Genomic DNA, 16,243 nt, shown 5'->3' on the forward strand with positions numbered 1-16,243 from the left:
TGGCACCTTGGACCCATCTGGCTGTGGCTGACCTCCTGGGCAAATGGGGCCAGGAGGATATGTTTTGGCAATTCAAAGCAGGCCACCACACCCAGAACATCTTCTGGGCGATAGCTGCCCAGATGGCCAGGCAGGGGGCAAAATGGCAGTAGTGCCACACAAAGGCCAACCTTGCAACCACAGTCCACTGGCAGCTGGCCCAGAGGAGCAGATGCCTCCACTGGCTGTGCAGTCCCCATCCGGGTCTGATAGGTGCGCAGCAGGTCACAGCCAGGCAGCAGCCCCCACCGCCAGACTGCTGCAGTGGGTAAAGGGTGCAGGGAACTCTCAGGGCTGCTTCAGCAGTCCAGCTGGCACAAGGGGTAGTGTCCCCAGGTACCAATTGGCTGGGCCCCAGAAGTTCCTGAGAGCTAGTAGCCCTGAGCTACTTGACAGGGCAGCTTTTTATACTGCTGGGGCCAGCACAGCTGCTGGCCCTGGGCTCTAGCTCTCCCTGGCTGCAGATCTGGGAGGAGCCAGGCAGGGTTATTTTGCCCCAAGTGGCACAATTTGCTCCACACCAAAGTGCACGTCTGAGCACGTGCGCTGAAGCAAAAAGCCCCGGCTCAAATTTGCACTTCTGTTTGAGCTGCTGCAAATGCACATGCTTGCATGTGTAGACACGCCTCTTGGGTTTTTTAGGAGTCAAATGGGAAACTTCTGGTGTTAAATTTGGAGTAACACTATCAGTGAACTTAGTGTGTAGTGCTGTTTTTTTAAAGTCACTTCTAGAGGTGCACTGATACATCGGTATGATATTGGATTGGTGCCAATATAAAGAAAATTGGCTATATTGGAAATCGGCCTGATGGGGCTGATGATTTGGCCAATAAACCTTGTGTTGCGCGCAGCTGCAGAACAGCATACAGGCAGCAAGGAGCAGAGCTGGCAGCATAGAGAGCTGCTTCCAGCTGGTAAGTCTGTGTGGTGGGAGGGAAGGAGGATGGGGGGACAGATCTATGTGCCCTGCGGTGAGGGCGGGAGAAGGGGTAGGCAGTGCCCAGCCAGGCGGGGCATAGGTAGTGCTGTGGCTTATGGGGGTGGGGGGTGGCTCCTACTGCTGCTTGCAGCCTGGGAGGGCACACGGGGGCATGTGCCCCTGATCTGCACGGGGTGGGGCAGGCAGGCTGGAGCAGGTGTGCAAGGCTATTTTCCCTGTGGTCTGGGCTCAGAGCGGGCGCTGGCAACGTTGGGAGGGGGCTGCAGCCACCCCAAGTTTCGCTGCAGCTCTGCTTCCAGCACCACCACAGCCAGCCACCCGGCACAGCCCTGGCTCTTCCTGGCACATCGGTAGATGCGGGGCATTGATCCGGGACTGCTCCGGGTGGCTGGCAATGCCAGCACTGGGAGTGGAGCTGCAACGAAATTTGGGATGGCTGCAGCCCCCTCCCAGTACTGCCAGCACCCTCTCTGAGCCCAGCCCCCAGCAAAAAGAGCTCCGTGCAGTTCCGGCTACAGCCCGTCTGCTCCACCCCATGTAGATCTGGGGGCTCAAGCAGTGGTGGGAGCTGCCGCCCCCACGAGCTGCGGTTTCATTTCACACCCGCTCCGGCTGGGCAGCAGATTGGTATCGGCCCCCAAAATCTCCATCGGTGCACCACTAGTCACTTCCAAACCCTGTGATCCCTGATCTTTGGTCAGGTAAATGGGTAAATGTTTCTTTGAGAAACTATGAAGGATGTGTTGTTCATGTCAATTACAACAAACTTTTTAAATTGAAAAGAGTTCATTTACATTTGCTATATATGGTTTAGACTAGGTAATCAGATGGATAAGAACAGTCTGACTACACTTCCATATATTCTTAATACTGAGCATTGTAAACAATGTCTCTCTAATGTATAGATGTGGAGCCAAATTATATAGGTGACAAAATTGGTCAATTTTTGATGGAGAAAGTCCATGGATAGGGATGCTCTGCATGTTTCTAATGAAAGAGACTGTTGATTTCTTGAGGTTTAAAATGAGAAACTGTAAATTTTAAAATATGACATTTTTCCTGTGATTTTTACGAATTGAACCATGCTTATTTTTGTAGACCTCTGTCAATTTATTTTCACTTCCATTTTGCTACTTTTATTATAACAACATATTTCTTGATATATATTCCAAAAAGTATTGCTTCCATTTAAATACAGTTTATAGGAATGCTAAGTGAAGAGAAATTTTGAGTTCTAAATATTTTTTATTTTTAGGGTCTTCATGTTACTTTCCTGCATCGGCCAAAGATCCCTTAGCAACAGTGGTGTCTTGGAAAGTTTACTTAATCTCTTGGATAACTTGCTGTCGCCTCTACAACCTCATTTACCTGTGCACAGACGTACTGAAGGTAGTACATTAACGTTAGGTGCTATATTATTAAAATTCAACATAAGCTAGCAAATTAGTAAAGACAGACTTTTGGTAAAGGCTGTATTTTAATAACTAGGAACCGATCACATCTGCTATTATAGGTGCCATTTAGGCCATGTCAGAATCCTATTCCATACACATTTCAAATTTTTGTAAATCTTCATCTTTGTTGGAAATTTCACATTTTTGGTCTTTGCCCAAAATGATTTTCTTTCTTGAAATTTTGAACACAATCCATGTGTTGTTTTTTTTTAGTTCAGTTAGGATGTGTACATAGCATTAACAGTTTTCTAGACTGTTTTTCAGACAGCTGTAGAAAGCTGACCAAATTTTCAAGTCCTAGTCAAAAACATCCAGCGCCTCACATGTTAACTGAAAATAATTGAATTTGATTTCACCCAGAGTAATGGCTGTTAGAAGTTGAATAGAGTGTGCAGAATAAAAGACATTTTGCTTAGCTACCCTTACACACACTGCTAAACGAGTGTATTTTTTCTGAATATACTTGCTTTAAATTACTTTAAAGTCCAAATACTTTGGACTTTCTCCAAAGATGCATCTCAAGCCGGTCCAGAGAGATGATACTCCCCCTCTACGTGACATTGGTCCGGCCTCAACTGGAGTACTGCATCCAGTTCTGGACACTGCGCTTTAAGAAGGATGTAGCCTGCCTTGAGAGGGTTCAGAGGAGGACCACCTGCTTGGTTGGAGGGCAACAGGGCAGGCCCTATGAGGAGAGGCTGAGGGACCTGAACCTCTTCAGCCTCAGCAAGCAGAGGCTGAGGCGGGATTTGGTGGCTGTTTACAAACTTGTTAGGGGAGATTGGCAGCAAATAGGAAGAGCCCTACTCCCCCCAGCAGCACCTGGGGTGACGAGGAACAATGGCCAGAAGCTGCTGGATAATAGGTTCAGGTTAGAGATTAGGAGGCACTATTTTATTGTCAGGGTAGCTAGGATCTGGAACCAACTTCCTAGGGAAGTGGTCCTCACTCCTACCTTGGGTAAATTCAAAAAGAGGCTGGATGAACACCTGTCTGGGGTCGTGTGATTTCCAGCGTGTGCTCCAACCAGTGGCAGGGGGTTAGACTAGATGATCTATTCAGGTCCCTTCTGACCCCTAACTACTGTGAAACTATAAAATGTAACTGTTTTGATCTCTAAAAATTCTAGAAAGATCTATTCTCAAAAGTTAATAGACCTTAGTGCGTTTGTCTCTAATTCATGACAAGTTCTGAGGGGGAAATTATCTTAAAGGTTTATGAACCGTTTTAAAACTTGGGGTGTTTCTTAACCCATATATGCTTACAAACTTAAAGAAGGCTCATCAGTGTTGAAATTATAGGTGTGCGAGCTTGGCAGAAAGCCACCTGGTACTCTCTTCCTCCTTTTACTCATTCCCTTACAGTCCCCCAGAATAAACAAAGCAGTGTAGCTGGAATTGTTCTCTTGTTCCTCATCAGTCTGCCAGACCTTCTCTTGAGTGTACAGATCCTGATTAGGCTTTGCAACTTCTCAGCCTCCATCTGCCTCCTCTCTCTAACTTCCAGGTCATTCCATGTTTCTGGTATCACCATTTGTACTCACAGAGGACTTTACAAGCTCTGAAGCTTTGTCTCTCTTCATTGTCCAGCTTGCTGCTTCCTGGATTACAAGGAGTTAGCACTAAGCCATGTAATGACTATGTACAATGAAAGCACCAAGAAGGAGAGAGTCGAATGTGTAAAAAGTATCAAACAGAAAGTGAGAAAAGAACCAAGAAACTAGTAATGAAAAGGGCCAGAAGGATTGAGCCAAGAGTCAGAGAGACTACACAGGAGAATAATAGGAGGAGGGATGTGAAAAGGTGACTCTGCTGAGTGGAGGAGTGCTAAAAATGGGAATGGGAAGAAAAAGGGAGAATATTGAGAGAAACAGTTTAAAGGCTAGAAGGGCATATTGGGATTTAAGAGACTGAAAAAATGGTAGAAAAGTACGTGGAAATAGAATCCCATTTAGATACTGTTATCAACCTCCACTTTGTTCATTCTAAAAACCAGGCAGATGTGCAACAGCAGTTATCAACAGTAATAGTCTACCTCCTGTCTCTAATCTACAGCCCTTCTTCCCAGTGGTTTCTGTTCCTTTGTCCACTTTGTCTCTGTCCTCACATCCTTTGGGCTAGGTCAGCGTGTTCCAGTGGGCAGAGTATTAGACAAAGACATCAAAGAGTCCGAATATTATTGCTTGACCACTGACAGGCCTCATACAGATGTTCAGTTTTTCCTGGGAGAGTCTCTGCTCTTGTAGGAGAAACCATGAGTGTACAGGTGTTCAGGCTTTTTCTCTCGAGTAAAAATAATTGCACCAGGAGAAAAATAGCCTGGGAACAACTCTTCTGGGAGAATGATTGTCTGTACATGCTTTGGCTTCTCTCAGAAGAGAACATAGTGCTCCAGCATCACCCTCCACATCCCCAGGGAAACAAATATTGCTCTCTAGGCTCTGCTGCTCCAGCAGAGAGCAGAACATGCCCCCTCCACAATCCACATATTGTGATGCAGAGAAACAGGTAGGCCCTGGGTAGTCTGGGTCAGCCAGTTAGGGTTGCCCATGCACTTCTGCCATTTGTCTCTAAGCAGACTAAGGGAGTCTGCAGAGCACACTGAGATGTGTGCACAGGGTACCCCCTGGTTGCACAGTGTCAGCACTGCAAGCTCTCCGCTCTTCAGGGCCTCAGCATTCAAATGTCTGTTCACATGGTTTTGGGTAGGGTTTTTTCTATTGGGAGACCAGATGTCAGAAAATTATCCCAGATTATTTGAGCAGGTGCTCACAAAGTAGTGTGAGACCTTGGGCAGTTTATTTCTGTGGTTCGTAATTAAGGCTTCTTGCTGGGTCTGGCTGTTGTCATTTATCTAGATAGTAACAGTGAAAGGAGTATGTTTGATTTCTACTTTCCACTGGAAGTGTTCTGCTCTTTGCTTTCAGATATAAACCTGTTAATGATTTCTTCCTTCCCACTCCATTCTGTATTTTCCTAGATCTCAAACAATAATTCATGAGTGCAGGTCTTTTGTACATGGAACCCTTTATTACCTACCACTGTGTACATGATGATGTCTGTGTTGGATTGTTTGAGCCCATCTTGATCTTGTTGTTTCAAAGCCTAACTATATTGCTTATATTTCACCTAAAATCTGTTTATTTAAGGGGTATTGGACATTCCAATGATCAGCTGGGTTGTAATGTTGGTGTCCAGACTTCTAGACTACGTGGCTACTGTTGAAGATGAAGCAGCCACAGCTAAGAAACCTTTGAATGGAAAAGAAAGGGAGAGATTCCTGACAGGTATAGAATGCTTATAACATTTTAAATATCAATTTTTTTTTTTTTACATATATACATTTCTTACAAAATATTACGGTGATTTACCATTGCCAACACTATTACACAAAACCCATGAATTCTATTTTTAAGTCCTGTTTACTGCTTATTTGCTTTTAACATGTTGACATTAAAGGTAATGTGTTTAAAATTCTTTTCCTCATTTCTTCTAAGTGCTGTGTTGTCCCCATTGTTATATTTGTTAAAGAACAGGGAACTGAAGAAAACCCCAGTATTAAGAGACTGTACAATTGCAAGTTAGCAACATTATGATTTGATGTGGGCTTGACTGGGCTTATTATTATTAGTTAACATGTAAAGGAAAGGTAATTTATTTGTTCCAAATGCAAACTGAACCTGCATTTTCAGGTTCAGTGTTAGGAAATGCAGCCTTTTCTCTGAATAGAAATCAATAAATATATGCAGAGCCATTGAATTTTTATTTATTTTACAAAATCCCACAGGAAATTCAAATAAGCACTTAAAATGACTATTTCATGCACAAAATTATTCCAAGTTTAACTGTCAGGATTGTCAAGGGCCTAACATAAGCTGCCCTTGCATATAAATTGAGTGTGTTTATTATTGGAACAATATGGTATGTTTAGTAATGCATTTTCTAGCTAGTTATGGGTTTCTTTTGAATACCTGTCATTCATCAAGAGGGAAAATAAGTGATGTGTTGTTACTTTATATGAGGATAGTAATGTTGCTTAGGTCTTTGTTCTTCAAAAATTGAAATGAGTAAATGCAAACTGGTTCTGGTGTACTCTTCAGCTAAGTACAGACAGTCAAAAAACACAAGACGAAATCAATTCAATTGTTGCAGGTTTCTTGCTGTGTAGATCGGACTGATAAACTGAACTGATGTTCACTTTTCAGCTGTGAAAGGCAGCCAGATGCCTGCAGTGGCCCAGGCCAGAAGCCAGAGGGCACTAGAGCAGACCTTCAAGTCTGCTGGCTATTGCTGAGCCCAGCCAAGTGGAGGCCTTCCCTAACTTGTCTGCCAAGCACATGCCCCCAACCCCCTGCTGTCCCCACTGCAGGGAGTTGAAGAGCTCCCATCCACATGCCAGGCCATGTGGTGGGAGCCCCCATCGGGGGTGGGGCCTGGCCTGGCCTGGCCTGGGGCCCTCCAAGCCCTGGTCTGCTTTGCTATATGGGGATTCTTCCCTCTCCCCTTCCTTTGTGCACCCGGACCAAGCTGTGGCTTAGACCCACCCCAACAGGTGGGAGTGGGGAACAGTTGCCCGGACTGAGTGCCTGCCCACACCCCTGCCTGGTGGGGGTGGGGAGCTTCCTCCCTGGAAGAAGAGTGGTTTTCCCCTCCCTTCTCACTCCCTTCCCACATGGCTGGTGGGCTGCTTGGCTCAGAGGCAGTGGCTGCAGAGCAAGGGAAAGGGAGATTCTCCTCAGCTTCCCTGAATAGGAATGTCCTGGACTGAGTGAAACCCCTGACGGGGAGGCACCAATCAGGGGTCTGCTCCCCACTCCCACTTGTGGCAGTACCTGAGCCAAGCACCTCTGGCCAGGTGGGAGAGGGGGGATTCCTCTAGACTCCCTGCAGCAGGGCAGACCAGGACTTGGCGGCCTGGGCTGGGGCGGGGGGCTCCATTCCCCGACCTCCCCTCCTCTGCCCGTCAGCGAGAGGCTGTGCTGCCTGAGCTCTGTGACAGCCTGGGGGCAGGGCCAGCTAGGAATTGGGCTCGAGCAGCAGCGTGTAAACCATGTTCTAGCAGGCCACCCTTCGAGCGGGGGGGGCAGGTTGCAGGGTAGGTGCAAAGGTTCCTAGGATGCTGGGGGGACTGCAAGGTAACTTGAGTCAGCAGGGGATCTGGTAGAGAAGGTTGATTGACCAGCTTAACCTAAATCAGTTAAGTCTCGTACTGCATCTATCCAGGTCGATCTAAAACTGGTCTCTCCCATTTTGAAACCAGTCTGTGTGCACTGAACTTCTCTTCTGTTACAGGTTTAAGCTGCTTTCCAGTTACTTATACTGGTTTATGCTTAATTTCTATCCCTAGTCTACAAGAAATTCTATCTTAAAAGGGAGGCTGCATAAGCCATTTAATAGTGGCCTTAAATTTTATGTTCCATGTTTAGATTTAGGTTATGGAATGACTTAGTAATATTGTTCTCTGAATCTAAGAATTAAAAAAAAAAAAAAAAGTAAGGCTCAGTTATTGATATCTGTTTGACTCTCTTCTAGGCAATCAGTGGAGTTTTATTAATAATAGCCTACACACCCAGAACCTGAACAGGTCTACCAAGGGCAACAGTAGCCTAGATAGATTGTACTCCAGAAAGATCAGAAAGCAGCTTGTTCATCATAAACAGGTAATTTTCAGCATGTTTACTAGCACTCATCACCTAAAGTACTTGTGTCTTATTTCATAAAATCCCAGCTTTGGTCATGGAGCTTATTCACCTTGCTTTGGCACAACAAGCCTGTTCTGTAGCTAAAAGCTGCCCATCTCTTTTGATACATCGCAAGCTATTTGGCATGGGATATGCTGGAATAATTCTAATCTTGTGGAGTATGTCGCTGTACTATGCAGTTGCCTGTATTTGATAGTAAAACTTATTTTTCATTCTTGAGGAATCTACATAAACTTGAGTGGTGACCACCTGTAATTTTAAACATGATTTTTCAAACGTAATGTTTCTCATTCTTTAAAGTAGCTATTCATATTTTATGACCCTGCACATGCATCTAGTGCTGCTTTTAATATACTTATTCTTGAAAGTATCTGCTGTGATCCTGCTGGTAGCCCAGGAAGGTGTGTTGTACAAAAGCTAACTGTAGATGGCAATTTCAGCAGAAGTTTACTATCATATAAAAATACTGATCCTTTTCACATCTTATTGCTTAAATTTTCATTTTCTCCTATTAACATTTTCTTTTAGCAACTTAACTTATTAAAAGCAAAACAGAAGGCTTTGGTGGAACAGATGGAAAAAGAGAAAATACAAAGCAACAAAGGATCATCATACAAACTTTTAGTAGAACAGGCAAAACTAAAACAGGCTACTTCAAAGGTATGATGCTCTGAAACTATAATTCACTTGTTGTCCTTAGTGTATAAAGACCTGTTCTTGCAAACTAATTTTTGTCCTGCATTGACTTTATTCTTTTTAAAAAGGTGTTTTAATTCTGGTTCTTATCAAGGCTGTTCTGTTTGCTGAATTGAGCGGCCATTTGGAAATGTGGAATTTTGGAAAAATGTTCTGGCTCTGCTGCGGGCACCTTTTTAGCTGAACAAAGCCAAAATCACCAGTAACCTAGCAGCTTTTCTAGTATCAGACTAATTTTTAAATCAAATTAAGCATCTGACAACATTTACCTATAGATATATGACTTACTTATATTTTATATGGCTAACTTATGCATGTGACTTTTTTTAAAGGATGTTGTCATGAGTGAGTACGCAAAACTTAAGCATGCCACTTTCCAAACCAAAAATTTACTATTTTGAAAATACCATATTTACCTCAATCTAAGATTACTTTGAGTTTAAGATAACCCAGCCCTCCCCCCACCCAGTAATTGGTTTCTATACATGGAAAATTACATACTTGTTATAATTTTCCTTGTGTGGAATCTAATTAGTGGAAGGTTGTTTGTAAATTTGTTCCCCCACTGTTGTGGCAGGGAAAGCAGCAGCAGGGGGCAAGGGACCAGAACCCTGCCCCTTGGTCCCTTCCCCTACCTTTTTACTTTCTGCATTTCTGCTACTCTGGGGCAGTCAGTGGCAGCAGCAGTTCCCCAGCCCTAGCCCATCCTGGCCAGGGAGGAGGGGGCAGGTTGATGGCAGAATATAGGGGGCAAGGACAGGGACAGGGAGTGGGGGACAGGCTGCAGGTTTTCCTGTGCTCCCCCTGGCCATGAGCTCCCTTCCCCTCCAAATGAACCATTCTGTCTGGGGCAGGTGGGAGCTCAGCTCTGGCTTTGGCCCCAAGCCTAAGGCTAGTGCAACAGGTGAGCCACCACCTGTGCCAAGCTGGTACTTGAATCCAAGATGAAGAGTTGTTTTGTTAAGTTTTCCTCCCCTCCCTCCATGTTGATTGGGTGGAAAAAACCTTATCCTCAATTTGAGTAAATATAGTAGTTTCTCTCACTTGAACTTATTGGTTTTCCAGAAGTTATGGTTTCCTCATATAAAGCATAGCTGCTGAAAGTGGAAACAAATGTAGGCATTATCAGAGTAGTATCCTTGCAAACTTCAATGCCTTGTCTACTAAAGGAAACTGAGAGTACTATAAGTATTCCATTGACCACAAAATGAAATAAATTGATTTTATGACTACCAGAGTTAAATATGCCTTTAAATTTATACTTGGTGGCTTTAGAAATGTTGTTGCCTTTTTAGGACAGCTGAAAGAGATTATAGAATGATGTGCCTAGACACATTTTTGAGAGAGATAGGTAGGGCTTTTATAGATATTGTGGGAAGAAATGTTTGTTTGTTTTTTTAATCGGCAAATTTTAACAAGGCCTACCTTGTTCGCTAAGTCATCATCTTAATGAGCTGCTCCTTCCTGGTACATCTTTTTTCTCTAATACAACAGGTTTTATCAGATTGTGCCAGCTTCAAACATCTGCATAACCCACTGGCTGATGTATGCTGAGTAAAGCTGTGTAGAGTTCATTTTCACAGCAGTCATGTTTATGTAAAAAGTAACATGGTAGTTGACTTTTCACTTTAACATATAGTTTCTGTATTGTTATGTACTTATCCACAGTGTGTATGTGACAAATAGCATCTTGTAAGCAAGGTTCTTTGAGTAGATGTGATATCTTTTATTAGACCAACTGAGTATCTGGGTGGGGGGGAAAGTTCTTAGCAAGGTTTCGGGCATTAGAAAGCTTGCTAAGAACTTTTTTCCAACTACTCAGTTGATCTAATAAAAGATATCACATCTGCTCAAAGAACCGTGCCTACTTTTGTCCTTAGACCAACATGGCTACAACTGAAAACCCAAATAGCATCTTGTGCAGCTTTGACCACTTCACCTAGTAACTGATGTCACCAGTGACAACTTTTCATGTCCCACACCTGTGAGTAATTTCAAACACTGCGCTTTTAAAACAAATACTCAAGGCGCTGTCACACTAAATAATGATTTCCCTGCACTCTGTCAATATCATGTCCTCAATTTGGTTTGTAAATAATACAGCTACAACATGAGCTAAGTGGTAATTACAGGACAAACAAGATTTTTGTCCTGAAACGGTAATAAGACTCAACATGGATACCTTGCAGTTCATTAGTGTTAGAAATCATAGCTTTAAAAATTAAATATGCTGTGATACAACTTGTAGGGTTTTCTTGGTTTTAGTCTGTTCAGAGATCTGACCGAAAAAGTCAGATATATATAAATATATTCCTTGTCTTAAAGTGTTTATGTGCTTTTAGAAGTCATTTAATATTTGCAAAAGAGCAAAAACAAAACAGTTGGAAGGATGGTTCTTCAATGTGTTAAACCTTGACGTACAATTTTATAGTATGATATGGTGGCTTACTTATGGTAGCTTTCAGAATGATTTGAGTCTGAGTCTTTTTTATTTGCTACCATTTCCAAGTTGATCAAGTTGCAGTGTCCATGGTTAGCCCTTCCAGTATGGAGCTGTAGTCTCTGCAGTTCTAGTCATTTAGCTGCTACGGAAGAACAATAGTCTTGGTAAACTGTATTTCAGTTACAATTTTCATCTTTCTAAGTAATTATATAACTGGATGCATGGTAATTATTCAGCCATGTACAAGTGTACTAAGAGAAATAGCAACAAGTTTCTAAAATGTGGGGTGTTTACATGTTATAGAAGCTCTGGTGTAGCTAAAGGTTCTATTGCTTCTGTTTTGGGATGCATGGCATAACTTGCTTGTTGTGGCTTTGGCACTGGAGAGCAACTTAAATTCTTGCCAGTAGAACTTTTTGTTTCATTCTAGACTCCTTTTTTTCAATTGTGGGATTTTCCATTACTGTTCAAGTTTCTACAACTAACTACTGTTAAATTTTCCCAATTCTGTATATGCTCATATTGGCAGAAGTATGAAGTTTAGTTTTGAATATTTAACATCTGTTAACGTTTTGTAATTTATGCAGCACTTCAAGGACTTAATACGGTTACGGCGAACTGCAGAATGGCCTCGTTCTACGTTAGACACAGAAGTATCAACAACAAAGGAAACTCCAGAAATTGAACCACTTCCATTTACATTGGCACATGAACGCTGTATCTCAGTGGTGCAGAAGCTGGCCCTTTTCCTTTTGTCAATGGATTTTACTTGCCATGCAGATTTACTGTTGTTTGTTTGTAAGGTAAACATGAATAGGTAGTCGATTTGGTAAAATGCAATTTTTTTCATGTAAAGAACTGGTTTAAGGAGCTATATTTTAACATGCAACTTTCGGAAATGGTAGGTAGATACCTTTCTTTAGCTACTTCATTTAACTTATTTGATTGTAAAGAAAATAGTTGCATGGAATTTTATAGTAATCCAAATGTGAAAATATAAGACTATTGCGGAAGTCTTATAATAGAAGTATACTACAAAGTATCATATTTCAATTACCATTTTTAAAAAAACTTTTACATAAATGCATTTTAGAATTCATTCAATGCATGAAGGAAGTAAAAAATTTAGTTACAGAATACATTAAGTACTGTTTGGCTTAAAACCATTTTTTAGGGGTCTTTGTACTTTCTTCAGATAAAAATTAATCCAGAGGTTTTTAAAGTTTCAGATGCCTTACTTTTTAGCTCTAGTTAGGCGCATTATTTCAGTTTCAGACTGCCTGCATTCAGTGGGGTTTTTAAAATTATTTAGAACTAAAATGTAGTATTTGTTTACATGTTTCAGCAATATTGTGGTTTTGGTATGTAAATGTGGGTTCACTATTGTTATGAGGCTTTCTAGAGCTTTTCAGGATTGCATAATTGCATACTGGAATTAGTTTAAGGTTATTTACATTTTATATCTCATCTGACACCTGAAAACACTTGGACTTCTCTCTTCTTGCCAGTGCCAGATCCACTTTGGTTTGGAGCAGGGTTTGGCTTGCCCCTTCTTACTGTTAATAGATTCTCTGCTAGCAGATGGGCGAAGAGAATTGCCTCTGCTTTCTCCTTGTCTTCCTAGCCTTTAAAACTGACCTTTAGAGTAGGAGAAAGTTTCTGTTCCCCCTATCTTTGGAAAACTGAAATATCTCAATTTTTTGTTTTTGTTTGTTTGGTTTGTTTTTTGTGCCCTCAAAGGAATTGCTTAATAAGGCCCTTCTTCGTTCTCATGTCCTCCTTGAAGGTAGAGGAAGATCTAGAAAGGCTTTTCAGGAACCACAAAGGGGAAATTCTGTGGCAAATTTGTTTCAAGCCCATGGGATCCACTCACTCTGGAAGGGCGCTGAATTTAGTCAAGAAAGCTTGTTATGTCTTCTACCCCCACCCCGGTCCAATCTTTCCTGATACCAGTCCAGAGTCCCTTTGGTACCTCTGCTAGAGTGAATCAGATTTTTTGGTCTTGAGGTTCGGCAAACCACTGTGTCTTTAAATGTCTACTTTTCATGAGTAAGTCAAGACCATGGAGTGGATTTTTTAAGTTAATATCATTTAGCAGAGCTTGGTCATTTCTCGTTCTCTTCCTCATTTTTTAAGAGGAAGTTCCTGGGCTGTTTTTAGCAGTGTTCACCTGAATCACTTCTCCAGCTTGCTTCCTGGACATGAGTAAGGGACTCATGGGTATCCCAGATCCTCCCAGTTTGAGACACAAGGGGAAACTTAAAAAAAAAAAGTGGTGGGTTGAAAGACCAGTTCCTTTTTAATGGCCTCAGACTTCCAAATCTTAAACTCATTTCAGAGAATTTGTAGCTCTTCATTTGTGACTTTGGATAATTCAAACATAGAGGAAACGATGCGGGATCCCCAAAATGCTTCAATTGGACAAATTGAGCAGGTTAAAGATGAGGGCTAGACTTTCCATCCAAAAGAAGAATAGTTTGCCTTTTCCTTAAGAGAAACTAAAAAGAAATGGGAGATGTCTGACAAAGAAAATTATCAGCAAGATCTAAGCTTACAAAGCTCAAGGATTTGGCTTTCTGTCAAATGTCCTTAAATTGATGCATTAGAGGCACCCTTGGCTAAGGAAGTGGTAATTCTTGTCGAGGATGGTGTCTTTTAATTAGACCTCTTGGACAGGGGAAAACCCACCTTTTGTAAGGGTTTTTGAAGAATTTTCAGCAACTCCTGTAGCAGGGGTGGGCAACCCCTGGCACACGTGCCGAACGTGGCACATGAGGCCATTTTGCTTGGCATGCCGTGGCCAGCTGGCTCCGGGTAGCTGCTGCCAGTGATGGAGCCCGGGCTGCTGCCAGCAGGGCTTGCAGCATCCCAGCTGCCTGCTGGGAGCAGCTTGGGATCCCGGCTGGCAGCATGTCCCCAGAGCTGGGGCCAGCTGCAGCCAGGAGGCTCCAAGGAGCTGTGCCGGGCTCCGGCATCAGCTCCGCACCAGCTCATGCAGGTGCGCCTCAGAGTGGGCGGTGGGGGAGGGGCCTGAGGCAGCGCAGCCCTGGTCTCTCCCCTGCTCCTGGCACGGAGGTGATGAGCCTGGTGCAGCTGTTTGCAGCCAGCCCGGGCTCTGGGCAGCTGCAGCAAGCAAGCGGGCTGGCTGCAAACAGCTGCACTGGGCTCCACAGCTCCAGCGTCAGCTCCGTGTGCAGCTGCATGTGCACCTTGGGGCAGGCTGCACTGCCCCGCTGTCCACCTGTTGGCTACAAATGTCCAACTCTGGATCATTAAAATTCTGGTTTATTAAGCGGATTGGAACACTGTAATGAGTTAAATCATAAACCTTGGGGCTGGTCCACGCACGCACGCACGCACGCACGCGCGCGCGCGCAAACTACAAGAGTCAGGTATACCTATCCCACAGGCGCTGGAGTCTGTCGTTGAGGCTTCTTTCAGCGTGGTGTTATCCTCCAGAAGGGGGTCACCGGCTGGTCCTTCTGGCTGGACAGGTCGGGTGCTGGTCAAGTTGGAGGTCAAGAGGGTGCCACTGAGGGTCACTTTTCACTGCTTTTTATCTGTCCTTAGCAGACTTTGGTGACTCCCCAGTTTTCAGGTTTGCCCAATCCAGGGGTCATTGACCCTCGTGGGACTTCCCCCTTTGGTGGCTACTGGATGGCATCTGTCAGCCCCAGGGGTCGTCCGCGTGTACGTGCAGGTTTGGGAGTCCGTTGATGAATTATGAATAGGGCTCTGGGAGCGGTCGATTTGGAGATATTCAGCCCAGAAGTTGGTCCCCGGTGTTGATTAACTCAGGCCAGGGCTTCTAGCCCTTGATCAGTGAGGTTTAGAGATGTCCCGGTTGTTACATTGTCTTCTATTGAGTTCTTCCGTTGGTTGATCTGCAGTTTTCTTAGGTGTTAATTTCTGCCTGCTACCGTGTTACACATTCAGTCACTGATTCACTCCCTCTTTCAGGGGCCAGCCTGATACAGGGAAGTGGCAGTTTGATACCTGCTCTTGTTAACATTGTTACAATGTATAACTTACTTATGAAACTAAGCACATTTAGTTGAAAGTTGAAAGGTGAGGAGTATAAAATATAAGCTACAAAAGTAATGCCATGGCACACAAATAGATAAAAATACCAAAATACAAGGGGAGATACAAAATGCACACATACAAATTTCAAAACACAATTCCTTATCTTAAAGTGAAAGAAAGAGGAAGGAAGAAAAGGTAGAAGAGGAAAAACATATCCAAGGAGGGGAGAGCGACTGCAGACCGCTGGGCTTGTCTTTCGAAGTTGCTTAGGAACACTGCAGGATCGTCTCCCTCTCGGTAGCGAGCGAAGGCGGAGACATCTAGTTTGGGCTGTTCCCTGGATGCTTGCGGAGGATTCGCGTTTCCCGCAATGGTCTGCAAATGGAGCTGAGCCTCCAGCTTTTGTGCCTCCAACCGGGCTTCCCGTTGTTCCCTTTCACGCTGAGCTTCTAGCTCCAGTTTTTTCAATTCTATCTGCTCCTTCTCGCGCTGGCGCTGGGCCTCCAGCTGCTCCTTCTCGCACTGGCACTGGGCCTCCAAGGCAAGAGGAAAAGAGGCTTTCTGCTACACACCCCAAGGTGCACATGCAGTCACCACCAGCACGGAGCTGTGAAGCCTAGCGCAGCTGTTTGCAGCCTGCCCAATGCTTGCTTGCTTGCTTGCTGCAGCTGCCCAGAGCCCGGGCTGGCTACAAACAGCTGCGCCAGGCTCATCACCTCAGTGCCGGGAGCAGGGCAGAGACCAAGGCTGCGCTGCCTCAGGCCCCTCCCCTACCGCCCGCTCCAAGGCGCACCTGCACGAATCGGTGCAGAGCTGATGCCGGAGCCTGGCACAGCTGTTTGCAGCCGGCCCCAGCTCTGGGGACCTGCTGCCAGCCGGGATCCCAAGCTGCTCCCAGCAGGCAGCTGGGATGCTGCAAGCCCTGCTGGGAGCAGCCCGGGCCT

The 16,243-nt window shown here is 44.2% G+C and overlaps 1 protein-coding gene across 1 annotated transcript in view; it reads left to right on the forward strand.

Annotated features, from left to right (window-relative positions):
* Positions 1–16,243, forward strand: part of BIRC6 (baculoviral IAP repeat containing 6) — a gene marked incomplete at its 5' end in the record, with an annotated part of 326,913 nt that overhangs the window by 122,571 nt on the left and 188,099 nt on the right. The window contains 5 exons of the mRNA XM_025197634.1: positions 2,235–2,368; positions 5,582–5,719; positions 7,965–8,092; positions 8,663–8,794; positions 11,861–12,076. Coding sequence (XP_025053419.1) covers positions 2,235–2,368; positions 5,582–5,719; positions 7,965–8,092; positions 8,663–8,794; positions 11,861–12,076 — 748 coding nt within the window. The remainder of the gene's footprint in view (positions 1–2,234; positions 2,369–5,581; positions 5,720–7,964; positions 8,093–8,662; positions 8,795–11,860; positions 12,077–16,243) is intronic.

The sequence above is a fragment of the Alligator sinensis genome, unplaced genomic scaffold, assembly GCF_000455745.1.
Source record: "Alligator sinensis unplaced genomic scaffold, ASM45574v1 scaffold489_1, whole genome shotgun sequence".
Taxonomy (NCBI): domain Eukaryota; kingdom Metazoa; phylum Chordata; order Crocodylia; family Alligatoridae; genus Alligator; species Alligator sinensis.